Raw genomic sequence first — 18,772 nt, forward strand, 5'->3', positions numbered from 1 at the left:
CCAAGGGCCTAAAATAACTACCCACTTGTCCACACTGGTAAAAATAAATGATTACATATATTTTTTTAATGATTACACATCTGCTGAAGATTTCCAAATAATTCAGGTAGACACTCAGCCATCTACGACAGAGGTAAACTAACCCCCTCTCCTCAAGCGTGGGCTCCGCAGAGTGATTTCCTCCTACGTTGGACACACAGTAAGGATGTGGTACAAGAGGAACTTCAGTGGGGAAACCTAACAAGCCCTACCCCAGCCAGTGACCAGCATTAACACTAACTGTAATAAGTTGCCTTGAGAGCAGAGGAAATGGGTGATTTCCTAGTAAAAATACACATGAACAAAAGACCCAAAAATAAAGAAAATGGAAACTGACCAATTAGCATAGAAAAGTTTGCAGTGCTGCTTAAAATCTCCCATTGGAAAATAACTCAGGGAGACAGTTAACCGAGCTTTAACAAATTCTGATTTTAATATCAAAGCTTTGTATATATTTCCATTTTTCATCTAATGTAGGATATGTCAATGTTTACAACCAAACATCATGTTATGTACCACTATAAATATGCTGCCACGTAAACCGAACTTCTCAACACAAGAAAACCATGACCGATGAGCTTACTTCCCTTAAAGCCAGAAAATTTTTAATAAATTTTGTTTTGGGTACTCATAAATTTAAACTCACATATATTCATACATGTTTTCAAGTTGTCAGTATATTTCTTCAACTGTGCTAACACTGAAACAACAAAAGGCCCTTCACAACACTCATGAGGCAAGAAGACCAGGACGGCTGGCCTTGCAGCTGCGACAGTCGCAGTACTTCTCCTTTCTCTGCATGAGCCTCTGCCCAGAAACAACGCTCTTCTAGGACAAGTACCACAGTGTGCCATGACAGCGAGCTGCCAAAGCTTTGATGCTACATTGTGCTGAACTACTACATGACAAAGTACAGATAAACCACTGAGGAGTCAGAAGATTATGCTCACTGTGGAACACAAAACGTCTCTGGGAAAGCCACAGCAAATCTCCCTCCTGTGCACTTTTGTTGTTGAATTTTAAAAGTTCTTTATATATTCTGCAACCTGAACCCATATCACATGTATCATTTGCAAATATTTTCTCCCATTCTGTAGGTTATCTTTTTAGGTTTTTGTTTTGTTTTGTTTTTGTTTTTGATGTAGTGTATCTTTTTAGTTTCTTGATAGTGTCCTTTGATATTCATAAGTTTATAATTTTGATGAAGTCCTATTTTTTTTTTTTTTTTCTGTTATTACCTGTGCTTTTGATAATCATACCCAAGAAATGATTGCCTCTGGCTCAGCACCCAGACAGGCCTCCATTTCATCCTACCTTCAAAACGTCAGCACCTCCAAGCCCAGAACCATTTCATCCCACCCCTCACTCTGTGGGCGATCCCAGTACCACCCAAACCCCGGCAGCCAGTGGCCAGACGGGATGTGGTCTTCTGCCTGAGGCACCCAAGGGGTACCCCAGAGACACCACAGTGCCTTCCTGGGCCAGTTGGGAGGTGATCACTGGCAGAGGCAGGGACACCATTATGGGTTGAACTATGTTCTACAAATTTCCGATGTCGAACTCCTAATCCCCAATACCCCTGAATGAGAACTGATATGGAAATACGGTCTTCAGAGATGATCAAGTCAAGATGAAGTCACTCAGATCATGATTATGTTGGTAGATTTTGTTGGTATTAACAAGAAGAACCGGGCAGAGATACACACACAGGAAAAGTGCTGTGTGAAGACTGGAGCTCTGCGGTCCCAAACCAAGGAAGTACTGGAACCTGGAGAAAGCTCCCCTTGAGCCTTCATGACCACATCACCCACATCACACTTCCAGCCTCTAGACCTGTGACACAGCAGATCTGTTATTCTAGGCCACGTAGCTTGACTGAAGAGATCAACACAGGCACCCTCTGCCCTCTCCAGCAGTCTCCACACCATGGAGGGTGGGGGTGAAGGCAGGGCCCTTCACAGACCAAAGCCACTGCTGGGTGATCACTTCTGGCCCTGGTTGTCTGGGAGGTCTGGCCACACCTCTCAACCTCCTGGGGCCCACACAACTATGAAGACAAGGAGAGGCAGAGAAGTTGGCCTCCCTGGAGCTGATCACTGAACATCCCCCCTGCCACTACTAGAGCCCAGAAAGCCTCCGACACCTCCTCTGGGCCCCTGTCAGCCATCAGCCATTTGAAACAGCCCCCATATCCCTTTTCATCTCAAGAAGGGAAGTGCCTCCACAAGGCACAGGAAGAGGACCCTTGGCCTGGTCACAGCACCTATGTCCACTGGACCCAGGCTGGCCCCTCAAGGGGGTAAGGGCAGAACACTCTCTAGGGCCAACACATCTCTCTCAGAGTGGCCTGGGATCAAACAGCAGAAAGGGAAGTGTGGGCCTCAGGGTGGGAGCTGGGTGCACAGGCGCTGGGCATGCGGGACGGGGAGAGGCCTCCAGCCACTCAGGATGTCTGACCACTGCACAGGAGCCCCTCCAAAGGAGCTCGAGTCTCAGTCAACAGTCAGCTCCAGAGACTTCAGTCCACGTGCCACAAAATGGACACGATCCAGCTGGCTGAGCCTGTGCTCTGGAACTTTTAGGATCGAGCCCGGTGTCTGTAAAGGGTGGGGGAAGGAGACTCCCCAGGAGGTGCTCCCACAGCCCGTCCAGGAGGTTCTTGCCTCAGACCGTGACCACCTCACATATAGGTACTTCCTTTCGGCTCAGGAAAGGCCAAGACTGGGATGGGTCCAGAGCTCTGCACATTTCCAGGGAAGGCCAAAGGGCGGCACCGCCCATCACACCCCAGGGTTAATCCCTAACCCTCTCTAAAGTGTTTATCAACTGTGCAGATATTTTATGCAGACTTTGAATGACTGAGGGCAGGATGAATTGGATCACTGTGCTTCCTTCGGTGACAGATAATGCACGATGAGTTACGTACCTCAATGATTAAAACAAATCACCACGTAGCTGAGTGGCACATAAGGTTGAAGAGTGAATCTTCCTGGGTGTACACTTTGTGACTGTACGTGAAGGAAGCTGGTGCCGTTGCGATGCCAGAACTAGGTTAGTAATGTGTTCATGAATTATGAAAATGTAAGCACATTAGAGAAATCCATGAGTCAATGGAAAGCTTGATGAGAAACAGCATGTTTACACAGTTTCAAAGCACTACCTCCCAAAATATACAAAAAGAGTAACTGTAGTGGAGAAGGTTGGCAGAAAACACCCTAATGAAGTGATCAAGATGAGCACCAACAACAACTGGACAATCAAAATCATGTGCTATCTGTAAGACAGGGTAAGTGCCTCGTGTCACTTCTGGGGTATTTCCCTAATTGCACAGAAACATCCAACACGGCCACTCTGGGGGACATTCTACAGAATAACTGGCTTGTACTCTTCCAAAGTGTCAAAGTCGTTAAAGTCCAGGAGAAGATCAGGCCTGTTGTGGCCTAAATGACAAGACAGTCAAGGGCACGCAGCACATGCAATGTGACGGGATCCATCTGTCATTTAGGGTGTTGCCGGGACAACTGATTAGACTTTAGTGAGGTCTGGAAGAAGGTGGGGAAATACCAGCACTGACTTCCTGACTGGTGATCGCACGAGGAGAATGCAGAATTCCTTATCTCAAGGAAACAGGAATCAGCTCAGTAACTTGTTCTCAAAAGGATGAAAGGAAAAAATGTTTGTGTTCTATTTGCAACTTTTTATAAGTTTGTGACTGTTTCACAATAAAGAAAGATTTGACAACTAAAAGATTCCTGATTCTAGGGAACAGGATGCGAGTGAGCGTCCCTGAGAGGAAGTACATATTACTGCTGGTGCTTGGGCAGCGCCACTGTGGCGATGAGGAAGGGATAGGATGGGTCCACGGTCTACAGAGTAAAGGTGAGGGGAGAGGAGTACAGCTGAGAGCCCTGGGGCTGTGGTGGGGGAGCACAGCTGTCTCAGCTCAGCTGCCACTCCCCCGCCCCCGCCGCCCATTCAGGAAGCTCTCAGCGTCTTGTCATTCAAGCACCACATACCCTGGGTTCTCAGCCATCCCTCACTTCACACCATCCTCTCAGCAACTACCCATGATTGCCTGCTTATTCCTGATGAGCCTGTGAGCCGCCTGAGAGCACAAAACTGACTTTGCTCCCTGCTCAGCACACCACTGTCAACTGACACAATGGGTAAGGCAAGGACCAAGGGCCTGTTCCTGGCGGTGACAGTCCTGAGCGTCAAAGTCACCTCTGCATCAGGAATCACATCACACTCGGCCCCTGGGGCCCTGTGCGCTTGGACATGGTGGCATCTAGCACCAGGGCAATTCCTTCTCCCACAAAACACTCAGGTAAAGGGCAAAGGGCAGAGACGCCCACTGTGACCTTGCTTATAAAACAGACACATTAGAAACAATCAGATCAATAGGGTACACTCATACTGTGAAATGCCAGCCAGGGACAGAAAGGCAAAGGACTGACAGGGACAGGTGTCCAAGATGTAGTTAAGTGAGTAAAAGGGGAGAGTTCAGAACATTGAACTGTAATTTAATTGAATAGAACATTTGTTTTACAAACACAATGAATTACAACCTGCGGGGAAAATGCACCCTGCCCCACCCTGCCTGAGCCATCCCAACCATATTAGCTTCTGTAGAAGCCCCCACCCCCAAGACATAGAAATGTCAGAACACTGCCCATGCCCCACTCGCCAACTTAACTGTCACAGGGCAGGGAGGGCAGACAGCAGGGCAACATTCTCCTCTATCTCCAGAAAGGCGTTCTCTGCCCAGAACCTGCCCAGGAGCTTGACTCCACACTCCCCCGCTGCCTGAGTGAAACTGACCCCTTGGACTTCTGAGCTCAAGAGCGTTTCTCAAATGCTTCCTCTGATACACTGAGTTGCCAACCAAACTATTCAAACATGGCAGGGGGCTACGCAACCTCAATGCTTCTCACTGGAACGCCCCAAGGAACTCTGGGGTCCTCTCTTCAGTTGGAATAAAGCTCTACGTAACATGTGTTGAAAGGCTAGATGTCCACACCTGCTCCCCTGGGAGCACTGGCTGGATACCCCAAAGGGACATCTCAACCCAGGCTGCCCCCTGAAAGCTCAAGAAGCATCCTGGCTCCCCAGAAGGCGTCGCTGGAGGCCTGGCCATCGGGCCACTGCACCTGGAAAGCCAACACAGCATCACACACAGAAGCACCCTTCTGCCTGGCTCCACCTTCCCACCCTGCCACCCCTTACCTCCGGACCCACCCTCTCTGGACTCAGTCAGAAACACGAGCCCACAGAACCCACCTCCCAGGTCCCGTTTAACTGATGTCCAGCCTTGAGGCATCCCTGCCCCTTGTTACATTTGCCTGGTTTATTCACTCCAAAGGTATGACCCGAGGATCCAAGAGTAAAGAGGGACACCCACACTACCTGGTGGTAGGGTCTCACCTGGTTGGAGGGCAAGGGCTGGCTCAGGTCCACAGCAGAAACAGGGCTGGAGAAGGAGGGGCCCGGTGCCAACTCCAGGGGACTGGAAAAGAGACATCAGGACAAGCCCCGTATCGACGGGGCACCAGGTCACGGTCCACCCTGTGAGTGACATGACCTGACAGCTCTCTGCGGGTAAGCAGCCCTTCCAGGTACGCTCTTCAAGAAGAGCGTCCTCCCATGGGGCCCTTGGGTGTGCAGGTGCTAGAGGGACCTGTGTGACACCTCAGGCGGGTGGCCTGGGTGAGGCAGAGAGCACTTGAGGAGGCTCACAGAGAAGGACCAACAAACGGAAACCCGAAGGAAGAGGTCAAGAAGGGCCAGGCCTGGGGTGCCATCGGGATCAAATTAGGGGAGCAGCAGGGAGAGCAGGGAAGGTGACAGGTGTAGCCACTCAGGACAACAGTGTGGCAGTTCCCTAAAAGGCAAACACACGCCTACAGCCATTCCACTCCTATGCGTGTCCACACCCCAGAGACAGGAAGGCACACGGGCAGACCCACATGCACCCGGGAATGCTCACAGTGACCCCAAACTGGGAACTCAGAAATGCCTACCAACAGGCGATGGGTCAAAACAGCACGGTCCATCCGCATCAAGGAAACAGAACCCACAAAGAGGAATGGACTGCTGATACACACAGCAACAGGGAAAATCCCAAAGTACTCAAGCAGAGGAAAAGAAGCTAGACCCACCGCTCCCACACAAAATTCAAAACTTTTGGATTTCATTCACATGGAATTCTAGAAAATGCAGCTAAAGAGAGGAGATCCACGGTCCTGCAGGTGGCGGGGATGGTGGCAGGGGGACGGACAGACACGGCTCAGCATGTGGTGGGTACAGAAGCTACACTCAGAAAACTCTCACGGGTACCGCGCAAACATGGTGCTTTACTGAATGCCAACGGTGCCCAATGAATCTACTGTTCGAGAAGGACTCAAGGTCATCACATCGAGCAAGGATGGGCCGGGCCATTGGGGTGCAAGGATGAGACAGCCATGAGGAACCTGGTGGCGGCATTTTCTCCATCCAGGTTCCTGGTCATGAATGGAAAAGTGAGTCCGTCTGCAAAGTCTGCATTTTCTCACCCTCTGGCTAGTTCAGCAAATACAATTTGTGACTCGAGCAACTGCTCCCTCTCTCTCTCACACGCTGCCCTGTAATTCTGCTCTCACTGGGCACCTGGCGTTCAGCTCCCAGACTGGGGAGACTATGAACACTGGGGACCTAGTCCTGGTGACCCCTATCATAGATTCCCTGTCCGCCAGAGGACCTCCGACTTCTCACATTCCTCTGATCTCTCTTCTCAACCTCCAGATTCTCCTGGCCTGTTGTTCTGGCCCCCACGGCCACAGTCTGCAGCACCTAGGCTAGTCACAGCCCTCTCAAGCACCTTTCAAACTGCAGTTTGGAACATAAAATCAGGATCTTGATGCTGCTTAAAAACTCAGACAGCCTCTGTCTGGGGAAAACAACATGCCAAAAAGTGGCTTCTGGGATCCAGGGTGATCTTGGGGCAGAGGCAAAGTGTGAGCACTGTCCACAATACAGACACCCGTGTCTGCTCTGATATTTCTGGGTGTTCTTCTGTCTCAGGGAAAAACCACCCTCTTCTGGTAGATGTAGGCTGGGGATGATGATGTATTGTCCAGAAATCCATAAGGAAAGGACTCAATCTGCACATCTGAGGTGGCAAGTCTATAAACCAGGAATACCCTACCCATGGCTCTGCGTGGCTCACCTCTGGGTTAGGAGGAATTCGGGAGGCTGTGTCACCAGGAAGCCGCCCGCCTGTTGTTCTGCCTGGCCAATGCTGGTGCCTGAACCTTCCTCCAGGTACATGCTCGGGGGGTTGCCAACAGGTGGGTCAGCGAATCCTACACAGAAAAAATTCCACAACCCAGTGCTGGGAGGACAGAACACAGCCCACAAGCAGCACAATCGAGACCTCCACGGAGAAAAGCAGCATCTGACCTGGCCGGCCCCAAGCCTCAGCCTCCCTTGCTGAGGAAGGAAGAGTCATAACTGTTGATTTCAACTGCCTTTTTAGGCTTCCAGAAACAAAAATTAAGCCCAATTTTGTGGACTTCAAATTTTGCTTCATCAACCCAGACTTTAGGCCAGCCCCCAGCGTCAAAGACTCAGCATCCAAATCTGCCCCACACGCAGGGCTGCCATGTGAGAACTTCTCAGTCTGTCCCGTGCTGGTTCATCAAAGGCTGGGCCACGTCCATTTTCACCTTTCACCTCAGGTTTCGCCACGATTTCACAGAGATGCAAAGTATCACTACCTTACCTTGCCCCGCTCTCTACAGGAAATGTTGCAGAGGATATCTCAGTATACCTCTGACTCTTACAGATAAGCCATGGTAGATCTGATCAGTTCTGGGTCGACAAACTTCGAGCCACTTCGGAGTGAAGGAAGGTAAGAAGTCCACCAGGTGGTAACCCTAGCGTCAGAGTCCCTGACCTCAGACAGAACAGCAGGCCAGCTGGGCCGGGCGCACCCTGTCCTCCCCGCCGTCTGCCAGAGTGACAACCTAACCTGCCAGCCAGCAGCCCAATCTCAGACCAAAGGAACTTTCCTGACCATTCAAGTATGTGATTCTACCTCCACTTTCTGCTGTTTCCTCTTTTCTGCAGAACTCTAGAAATACTCTGAGGTACGTTAAATATAATTTAAGTGCTAATTTGAGCATTTCTGGTTCAAACTTAAAAGATCACTAGGTTACATCTTCTTCCTCCAAGAGGAAGACAAGAAGCCAAAAGCCCAGAACAAAGGGAGAGTCAGGGGAGGGGGAATTAGTGGGAGGAAGATGTCCCCAGTTCTGCAGACCCAGGACACAAGTACCGTCCTATGTTGGCAGGGCATCTGAAAGGAAGGTAGGGTATAGGTCAGGTCCCGAGAACCTTAAGGTGGGAGGTTGGGAGGGAGGGAGCAGTCAGGGAGAGCAGGGAGACATCCTGGTGCTCACGCGGTCAGTCGGCAGGGAGGCTCACCAATTCCTACAGAATGTCACCCTCACATGGGCTGGACCTGGTGTGAAGACCAGCTCCCCTCGTCCCCATGTGAAGCTGTCCCCAGTGACCGCCCCACTCCAGCCTTGTTGGTAAATATGGACAGACAAACATAGGTCTCTGACAGTGGAAAAAGGACATGGAAAAATGAAGGACCAATATGATCAAACTGAAAAGCTGCCTCCAGAGCAATGAGTCTCCAGGACTCTTCCTCCTTCCGACCCCTCATCCTCCTCTATTCAAGGAAGGGCCAGAATCCACAGCCCCAATATTCCTGCCTTCAGACAACAAAGCATGTTTTTTGAAACTTCTATTGAGAATACTCAGAAAAATAAAAGATACTGCATCTATAAAAAGTAACACAATCCGTGACGAAAATTCAAATAAAAAAACAGCTTGGAATTCTCTTAAAGTATAACTGTCAAATTGGAATTTTGAAAGACAGACTCTAACACCCCCAAAGCACATACAATAAAAAAGAAGAGAAACATAAAAAAAAGGTAAGCACCTGGGGAGACTGGCCCAGGATTTCCAAAATCATCGTAAGATTTGTGCTCTAAAGAGAACGAAGAACATGGAGGGGGTAAATTATTAAGGAATATTATCCAAAAAATACCCAGACCTTAGAGGAGACATTGTTATCTTCTTTAAATTGAAAGGCTTAACAGAAAAGTGAATTAAAGAGACTCACACCTAGGACCATAATTGTGAAATTTCAGAACACCCAGACTTAAAGCAAACAAACAAAACAAAAAAACTCCAAGAAAGGAACAATATGTGATCTGCAAAGAAGCCAAGAGGATGACATCAACATCAGATGCTACAAACAATGATACGAATATATCTGCAAATATCTAAGGGAAAATATTTAAACTCACAATTCTGTCCCTGCCGAATTGTTCATCAAACGTGAGGGCAGGTTAAGGACAATTTCACAACACGTAAGCACTCAGAAAATTGATCTTGCAAGCCCCCTTTCTTGCAGTTAAGTGAAGACGTTCTCAAACATAACAAAGAAGTCAATGAAGACAGGACAAGACCTGCAATTCAGGAAACAGTGACCCAAACCACGGAGGCAATGAAAGGAGTGCTCTTGGGGTGCTGACTCCACACCAGGTCTAGGGAAACGTCACTTGGGTGGAAACAGGAAGGAGGGCTCCCAGCCACCAGTCTTCAGAGGAGACACTTGGAAAACTGGAAGAAGTTACAGATGCGATAAAAACAGGTAACATAAGAAGAAAGGAAGGCAATTAGAAACCCCAAGAAAGTAAAGACACAACCACAGAAGACTAAGAAATTTAGGTGACGGGAAAATTGATGGTGCCAATATCCTCCTCACAAGGTGAGATGTCACAAGATGCTTTTGTATTTGGTAGACAAATATATATCTAAATACATATTCTTTAGAGGTACTTTTATTTTTTTTTTAATTTTTTAATTTTTTAAAGATTTTTATTTATTTTTTGACAGAGAGAGAGAAAGAGAGAGAGAGACAGCGAGAGGGAACACAAGCAGGGGGAGCGGGAGAGGGAGAAGCAGGCTTCCCTGCGGAGCAAGGAACCCGATGCGGGACCCGATCCCAGGACTCTGGGATCATGACCTGAGCCGAAGGCAGACGCTAAACGGCTGAGCCACCCAGGCGCCCCTCTTTAGAAGTACTTTTAGCTACAATAAGAACTAAGATGAAACTAAGGAAATGATATTTCAGTCACGAGATGTGGTAAGCTGTCCTCTGTTGCAGCAAGTGGTGACAGTAAGTCAGGTGGCCTGCAATGGGAGTGCAGGGGTGGCAGCTGTCTCATTTCGTTTAACTCTTTCCTCACTGTCTTACTTTTAGTCGTATGCACATTTCACTTTGCAAACTAGAAAAGTAGGAGAGTGCTGATCCTTCCCACACCCCTTCAAATGAAACCCAAGTAGTTGTGGCATCTTGTGCAGAAGAGCACGGTCTGTGTGGAATGGACCCACCTGTGGTGCTGGTCTCACCGAGGGCAGTGATGGACACAGCCACAGTGGCATCTGTGGGGCGCATCATGAGGTCCAGCCCAGTCTGGAAGGAAACTTCCTTGGAGGACGCCAGTGCAAGGGACATCAGCCATGACTCAGGGGCAGCCAAAGAAGGGTCCAGCATGTCACTGCCAGCAGTCAGAGGGCAGAGGCCAGGGCCTGGGCAGATGTGGGGGAGAGTGGCAGGACTGTGGCCAGGCCCCTCCTGGTACATCTCACCGCCCTGCAGAGACCTGGGAAAGACAGCAAACACCATCCCTTGGAGGGCAGAGACTCCCTCAGGCCAGGGCAGAGAGGCCTGGGAGGAGACTCCAGCCCCATTTGGGAATCCAGGTAGCCACTGACGGCTGTGGGGCCCACCAGATCCCTAACTGCCTTGTTTTCACAGTTCTACCTGTGGCTGCAAGGGTTCCAGAACACTTAAAAAAATACTATTACTGGAAACCTAAGACACATTAGCAGTTCATTTAAAAGGATCTTCAATGAAGCATTGTTCCACAATACTGAAAGCAGGAAATGATTAGGAAGACCCTAATAGTGGAATGAATGATGATGGCTGATCTTACAGGAATATTAGGCAGTCGTTGATAATAATTTAAAGACTCGATATTGCACACTCGCTGTGTCTCAGATGGTGCTCCTGGGCTTCTGTGACGCCCCTCCCCTACCCCTGTAATTTCTGCAACAACCTGCATCGTATTCCCTCCCCATCTCGCAGATGAGAAACGCACGGCACTGAGAGCTCACAGGAACCTGCCTAAGTTCATACACCTGGGCAGTGGCCAGCCTGCATAGGAAGGGCCAGGTGCAGGGAGTGTCATGAGAGATGCTGATGTCACAATGGTAAATAGAAAAAGTGTCCACATCTTGATGGTTACACAAGGTGGAACCTGGACCCTCTCTCAGACCTAGTCGTGCTGATGGCCAGCACGTTCCTTATCCTTACGTCAGGTCCATGCCTCATCCCTGGTGAGGGAACGTGCTTGGACAGTGCCTAGTGCACAGTCAGAACTCAAGAAATATTAGCTGTTACTGACTCAATGATATAGAAACAATACAAAATACCAGAAATAAAAAAGAAACAATAGCTAGGGTTTGGCTTTAGGAAGTAAGCCTGCATATGTTTCTTTCCAACTCTGTTTTCCCCATTCTCCAATATACACATGAAGTCAGGCTGTGAGCCAGGCTCCAAGGAGCAAGTGTGGGGTCCCTGATACGGACTCCTTACCAGCGGCTTCTCCACCCCAGAATCACGGAGGTCTCTCTGCTCTCAGCAGTCACTGACCTGGTCTCACTGTCAGCCCCAACATTCACATGCCTGCTCCAGGCCTGGTCATCCACCCAAGACGGTGAAACTAAATACGGTGATGGTCCCACGGGCTGTGGGGATGGCAGTACGTGGGAGGTGATGGTCCCACGGGCTGTGGGGACGGCAGTACCTGGGAGGCAACGGCTTCGGCAGAGTCTCATCTCCAGAAAAGTCTGGGGCCAGGGCCAGCGACTCCCATGGCCCTTGAGTGGTCTCCCTGGACTGTGCAGGCCCATTTTCCTCCTGTCCTGCTGAAAGCCAATCAGGGAGGAGGGGAGGCTTGGTGATGCTCTGAGTCCCATCCCAGCAGGTTAAGAGCAGCCCTGCTGGCTGGGAAAGGGTGTTACTACCGAATCATTACAATATCCTTTGTTCCTTAAATGTCTTTTGTCTGAAGCCAATCCGTAACTACAAACCCAGGAACCCCTAAATCATGGTGGCTGGCTCGCTTCCCAAGTCGGCTCACGGACTCCTGGCCCTGGACACACAGTGACCTCTAAATGCAAACCAGCTGCTGCAGCCTCACTGGGGCCCATCCTGAGCCCATCCTTACCCTCAGCGTCAGGGATCTCGCTCACCCCAAGAGCACGTCCTACAAGTGCACACTGGGAGTGGAGGGGCTGTCCCTATAACAGAGTGACCCTCACTAGGCCTAGCCCTACAGAGAGGGTGCCGGGCGTCAGGAAGAAGCCCGCAACCGCAAAGAGGGTGGGGCCCTGGAGCCACTCACCTGGCCACTGAGGCCTGTCCACACCCCCAGGGCCAAGGCGGGGCTGGCCTGAGGGCTGCGGGCGGTCCGGAGCCCTCTCCCTCACACTGGGCTCCTCTAGTGCGTTCTCCGGGGCTGGCTGCAGGCGCTGGAGAAGGGCCCTTTGGCGCCGCCGGTAATTGGCGAACCAGTTGTACACTTGCTCAACAGTCAGGCTCGTCTCCAGGGCCAGGTTCTCCTGCTCCAAAACAGCACAGCCTCTAGCCCCGCCACCGCCCCCTGAGCAGCCGAAGGGGCGGGCCCCGCCTCCCGCCCTGAGCGGCCTCCGGGCGGGGGATCCGAGCGCGGTCTTCGGCGCCGCCAGGCACGTCCTCCAGCCCGGCCTCGCTCCTCCCGCCGACGCTAACGCAGACACGGAGCGGGCCCGGGCAGCGCCACGGCCCGCAGGAGACCCGGCGCGCTCCAGAGTCCGGCGTCCGAGGGCCACTGGTCCGCGAGCGGCGGCGGAAGCCAGCCCGCAGAGCTGGCGCGGCGATCGCTGGGAGAGCTCTGCCGATTGGACAGGGAGCGTGGCGGGTGGAGCAGGCACAGGAGCGCCCTCTTGATTGGGCAAGCCCCCACTTGGGCAAGCCTTGCTGATTGGATGAGGGAGATAAGTAGGTGGAACTAACACAGGAGCGCCCTGCCGATTGGACAGAGCAGAGAAGTAGGTGGAGAGAACAGGCCCGGACTTCGGAGCCGCAGGAAACGGACTCCTTCGGGGGGCGTCCCGGCTGTTCCCTCACAGCCTGCCCCCGACTCCGTCCCTCCAGCTTCCGGGGGCTGCGGTGCGGAGGGCGCCCACCGGCCTCAGCAGGTACTGAGCTCTGCAAATATCTGCCCCCTGACGCTGGAAGCTCCACGACGGCAGTCTCCTCACCCTGGTACCCCGTGCCTGGCCGTGTGGGGACAGGATGACCCCACCTGAGAAAACTAAACCCTCCACGTGTGCAGGCTGGATGGTCAGCAGCCGCCGGCCAGTGAGCTCCTGTCCTCCAGGGAAGCTCGGAGAAGCAGAAGCCACCAGCGCCCTGGCAGACGGGCCACTCGGAAGGCCCGGGGGAGGGACGGGACAAGGGTGGGGGTCACCTAAGGTCGGGGGGCGGCTAAGGGGAGGGTGGCCCGGCCTCCAGCTCCTCGGCTCTTACCCTCTCGGCCTTGCTGGGGTTGGTGCTCACGCCAGAGGCAAAGTCGTGCAGCTTCTGGCGAACCTCTCTGGGAAAGTTCCGGCTCTTCAGGCCGTCCGGGCAGAGGGAGGGGGGTGGTGGGTTCCTGGATAAGGACAGTGAGGAGGTGGTTACAGACGCTCCTCCTGGACGCACCTCATGGGCTCCCAAACACTGTGCACCCCTGGACACCTCTTATCTCACTGGCTGCCCCCCTCCAAGCTGTGTGCTGCTGAGTCCCAGGAGTCCATCCTCTGAAGGACGGAGGGGCCCAGCACCAGCCCGTTTTCACCTGCACGCCCTCACGGGGGTCACCAAGCTCTCCAGTACCACTCACTGAGATGCCAGAGGTGACCAATGGCCCATAGCTATTGAAAGTGGATGATGAGGGCACTGAGGTTGGTCATGCCACTCACTTTACTGTGTATATGCATGAATTTTTCCAAAAGGAAAAACTGATATATAAACAAATGGTACCAGCGGGGAACACCCAAGATATTCAAACACCAACTGAACAAATCACCATGGATGTCAAAAATGCATCCCACACATACCACATCCCAAATGGAGCTTGATCCTTCACTCTCCCAGTCTTCCCCCAGGCCCCAATTCTGTGCATCTCAGTGAGAAACCACCATGTTCCAGCCAATCAGGCCAAGAGCCCTGCAGGCTGGCTTTATTCTCTCTTAACCTCCTCCAACACATCCGGCTTGTCAGCAAATCCTCCAAAATCTGCCCTGACACACCCAGAGACTCCCAAGAGCCTCCTGCCTCTCTCTGGTACCAACCACCCTTAGGTGACACCCCTATAGGAGACACCACCACCCTCAGGTGGTGGACCAACCATCGCTCTAACTCCAGTATCACCCCCTCCTTACACTTCCAAGGGCTGCCATCCCCACACTCAGGCCTCTCTGCCAAGGCTTAGAGGAGCCCGCGCTGCACCCCCCTCCCCAAAACAAAGAACAAAGGTGGCATAGTCCTCTACTAAGCACACTCTCTGTCTAGTACTCCCCACTCTGAACTATGGAATCTACTTTGTGTCCTCTCTACTGTCCCTTGTCTGCACCCAGTGTCAGCTCCAGGAGAGTAGGGCCCAGGCTATATCCCCAGCAACTCCAACAGCACCCAGCAATCAGGGGCCTCTTCACAAACACTGCATACTGATCCCCAAATCATCTACTGAACTGTACTCTGCCAGGCCATCAGCAACTGTATGGAGGGACATGATTCCATTCCTGAAGACCCCCAAGGCTGATGAACTGCTGGGTTTTGAGGACGTATCTCGTTCTTTGGCAGGCACCAGGAAAAAAAATTCTCTCTGATCCAGAAGGAATCTATCTCTTCTTCCAGTAACCAGGCCCCATAGCGCAGAAATCCCATTACTTGGGCTCCCAGGAGCTCAGAGCCAGATCTACAGCCCTTCCTGGTCAGTGGGCAACACCCAAGATCAAGAACAAAGGCTCTACAGTCTCAGTGTCTAGCCTGGAGTCCTAGCTTTGCGTCTCTCTCCTCTGTAACCTTGGGCAAGTGCTGACCTCTCTGTGCCTCAGTTTACTCATCCATAAGTGGTGATGAAGGAATAATAGTAATTAGCAGCTGTAATGTTTCCTTAGCGCTGATAATGGCTATGGTGGTAATTACTATTAACGAGGACCCACCGTCTCTCATGTGCCAGGCAATCTCCTAAGCACCACATACATCTCGTCTGATGCTCACATCACTCTCATCTTTACCTCTCTTTAAAAGGCCCTGCAGCCCTGAGGGGTGGTGTTGCAGACCCAGGCCCATGGCGCCTGCAAAGCCAGTCTGTGGGAATCAGATGACCGAAGGTACACGTGCTGGGCATCTCCCACAGGAGGAGAAGACAAGAGGAAGAGAGTGAGGTCAGGATGTCCACCTGCTGCCTCCTCCCCTGCAGAGCCCTCACTGGAAGGCAGTGGCTCCTTCTCCTTGCCCTGCAGGCATAAGTAGGAATGCACCCCCATGTCCAGCTGAGCAGGTGGAGAGTGTGGCTCAGTGCTGGGCACACGGGCTGATGCAGAGCCTATCACCTTTTGACTATTACTGCTTTTTCTGACTTTTCCTGCATTTATCTCCCTGTCTCTGCCTTACCTCAGCCCCACTGTGGTTTTAGATGGCAGATCCCTCAGGAGTCCTGGGGAACACGCACAAATAAAGGCTAGCGGTGTACCTCTTTCTGCAGCGGAACTTCTGCACTGGGGTTAGCACGGCCACGCCCAGCCGCTTCATGACCTGGCGGTAGTGAATGTCGTTCCAGAGCTGTACCAGCTCCTGGCTGCCTCCAGGCACCTGGCAACCCTGCCGAGAAAAGCCTACTGAGACCTGGCCGCCCTCACCCATCCTGGAGCACTGCCCTCCAACCCGACCTGACCCTCGGGAAGAGCTGCTGGCTGAGGGGCGGGGCAAGGTCCCATCAGCCCTTCAGCCCTCCCATAAAGCAGCTCTCAGTCACTCCTTACAGGTGAGGAGCAGGAGTCAAGAGGAAGGCAAACGACAGGCCTGGGGCCACAGAACATATGAGAGGCAGACTCACAGAGCTACATGGTTGGATTTGAGGGTCCAAGGTTTGACCCATATCTTGCGTGAAAGACCTTTCTCTCCCACCCAGCAGGGCTGCTCCCTCGCATGCTCAGTGAGTGCATTTTGAGCCAAGAGGGATGAAGTGGTTCTGGTCTGTGCCCCACCAAGCTCACCAAGCCAGTGCGACCTGTTCACACAACCAGACTCCGGAGATGGCCAAGGATGCCTGGTGCTGGCCTCCCGACACAGCCCAATGGTCTGTGTGGGGTTCCCGCATTTAACTCCAATGTTCTCAGGATCATCTCAGCAAGGGAGGTACCAACAATCATTCAGCCTTCCCTCCACAGTATCAGAAAAAGCCCATTTTGCGAGGCTGTGACTTCCAGTCTGCTGCCAGGATGCAGCCATCAGCCTTGGGCACAGTTGTCAGGGAACCCTGCCACCTGCAGGATGTAGTCCTGGGCAAGAAATGCCCATTCTTGGTGTGCTGTCCCCGTCATATCTCTCAGGTCTCCCCTACACGTCAGCTCCTCAGAGACATTTATGGACCGTCCAGACTGAGTTTATAATCCCTCTCCTGGGAGTTTTCCATCACTGATGTCATTCACACATTTCATCACCGAGCGCCTCAACAGAGTTATTACAACTCCGTGTTTTCCCTTGTTTGTTTACTTTGACGGATTTGAAAAACTGAGCCCCTCTGACTCACAGGTGTTACATTAGGTGTCGTGGATCCTGTCACAAGCACAACTGAGGTGGCCGCTCCCTCAGGGGGCCTGCAGTGCAGCGACAGGAGGCAGACAGAACGGAGGCCTGAGGGAGGAGCCAGAGGGTGAACAAGACTCTACACTGGAGAATAAAGGGGGCACTGCCTAGACAGGGTGACATTTACAGCAGAAACCAGAAAGGAAGAAAGGCACCAGCCACACAGAGGGCCCGGCTCCAGCCTCTGGCAGAGGGAGCAACACATGCTGAGCTCCTGAGACGAGGGAAGATGTCGGGAGTTGTATGAACAGCAAGGAAGCAGCATGGCGACTGTGAAGAAAGCTGGGGGAGAGTCTGACAGAGAGGCCGGAGAGCAGACAAGCTCAGATTGCGGGCTCAGGTGCACACCGTGGCCCATCTGCTGCCTGTGAACTCTCTGGCTGCTACATGAAGGACAAATCAAGGGGACAGGAGGGGACTACACAGCCTATGGGGAAGGGAGTGGAAATTGAAAGAACTGGAAAGAAAGGAGTATCTTGGGGCGCCTGGGTGGCTCAGTCGGTTAAGTGTCTGTCTTCGGCTCAGGTCATGATCCTGGGGTCCTGGGATTGAGCCCCACAGCAGGCTCCCTGCTCAGCGGGGAATCTGCTCCTCTCTCTCCCTCTGCTGGTGCCCCTGCTCATGCTCTCTCTCAAATAAATAAATAAAATCTTTAAAAATAAATAAATAAAATCTTTTAAAAAAACTGAGTATCTCGAAGGTAAACTCAGCAGCACGAATTATGCATGAACTGTATGATGGGGTGACAGAGGGAAAAACAGGCCCTCAAATCCCTTATTTGAAACCCTTTGAGCCAGACGTATTTTGGAGTTAAGAATTTCTCAGATTTTAGGAAGTAACACAGGCATATCCTGTGTAATATGCACCACCCCAGTAAAATCTGGAGCAGGCAGCATGCCGTAATCAAACATACCAGTATTTAGGTAGCAGGATGTACCACGGTCACATTAAATGGCTAAAGACCGTAAAGACCCCACATCGGTGCAGGTCACGTCCCATCAGTGCCAAATGCATCCAAGTAACACCAGGTGAGTGACAAAGATACTTCTGGTCTGCTCAGTCACAGACCTGCAGCTAAGGGCCTGAGGTTCTGGGTCTGTCTGACCGTCTTACCGACTGGGATCCCAACTCTCCAAGCGAGAAACACCGCTCAGTATGGATCTCATAAATGGAGAGTTCGGCCTCAGATTACTAAGGCAGTTAGGACTCTGTAAAGAGAGTGGACCCTTCTAGCTTGGTTTATAAAACGTCCCCCCAGGTTCTCGCCGACGTGGGGGCACTTCTGTGGTGTCTGGGACGGGGCTGTAGCTCTCTGCACGCCCCTCACAGACCAGTCCTACCTCCAGGACCCGGCAGGCAGCCTGATGCTGCTCCTGCTGGGCCAGCACCCGGGCACACACGAGGGCCACATCCGCGTTGTCCAGGAGGTGCAGGCGGAGCGGGCTGTCCAACACGGCGGTGACCAAGGGCCGCACCTGGGCTGGGTCATCCTGGAGGTCCCGGCACAGCCTGCCTGCAAGAGTCACCAGATCTGCCAAGGGTGGCCCAGTGCCCCCACTCTCCCTCAGCAGCTTCAGGAAGCTCTGCATCCCGCGTCGGGTTCAGGCCCTCTGCAAACGAGACAACAATCATGACAATGGCCAGCACTGCCCACAGGCTGACTGCACGTCCATCCACAACTCTGCAAGGCCCCTCTTGCCACAGGCATTTGTA

The 18,772-nt window shown here is 52.1% G+C and overlaps 1 protein-coding gene across 1 annotated transcript; it reads right to left on the minus strand.

Annotated features, from left to right (window-relative positions):
* Positions 1 to 1,218: 1,218 nt before the first annotated feature.
* LOC116629150 lies at positions 1,219 to 17,305 on the minus strand. Its single transcript, XM_032399447.1, has 9 exons — positions 15,945 to 17,305; positions 13,733 to 13,856; positions 13,509 to 13,572; positions 12,567 to 13,094; positions 11,967 to 12,087; positions 10,489 to 10,760; positions 7,244 to 7,379; positions 5,464 to 5,545; positions 1,219 to 5,189 (listed from the first exon to the last, which is right to left on the minus strand). The coding sequence occupies exons 1-9, from the start codon at positions 16,112 to 16,114 to the stop codon at positions 5,103 to 5,105; spliced, it is 1,584 nt and encodes a 527-aa protein (XP_032255338.1). The 5' UTR covers positions 16,115 to 17,305; the 3' UTR covers positions 1,219 to 5,102.
* Between the last annotated feature and the right edge of the window lie 1,467 nt (positions 17,306 to 18,772).

The sequence above is a fragment of the Phoca vitulina genome, unplaced genomic scaffold (assembly GCF_004348235.1).
Source record: "Phoca vitulina isolate PV1807 unplaced genomic scaffold, GSC_HSeal_1.0 scaffold304, whole genome shotgun sequence".
Classification (NCBI taxonomy): Eukaryota; Metazoa; Chordata; class Mammalia; order Carnivora; family Phocidae; genus Phoca; species Phoca vitulina.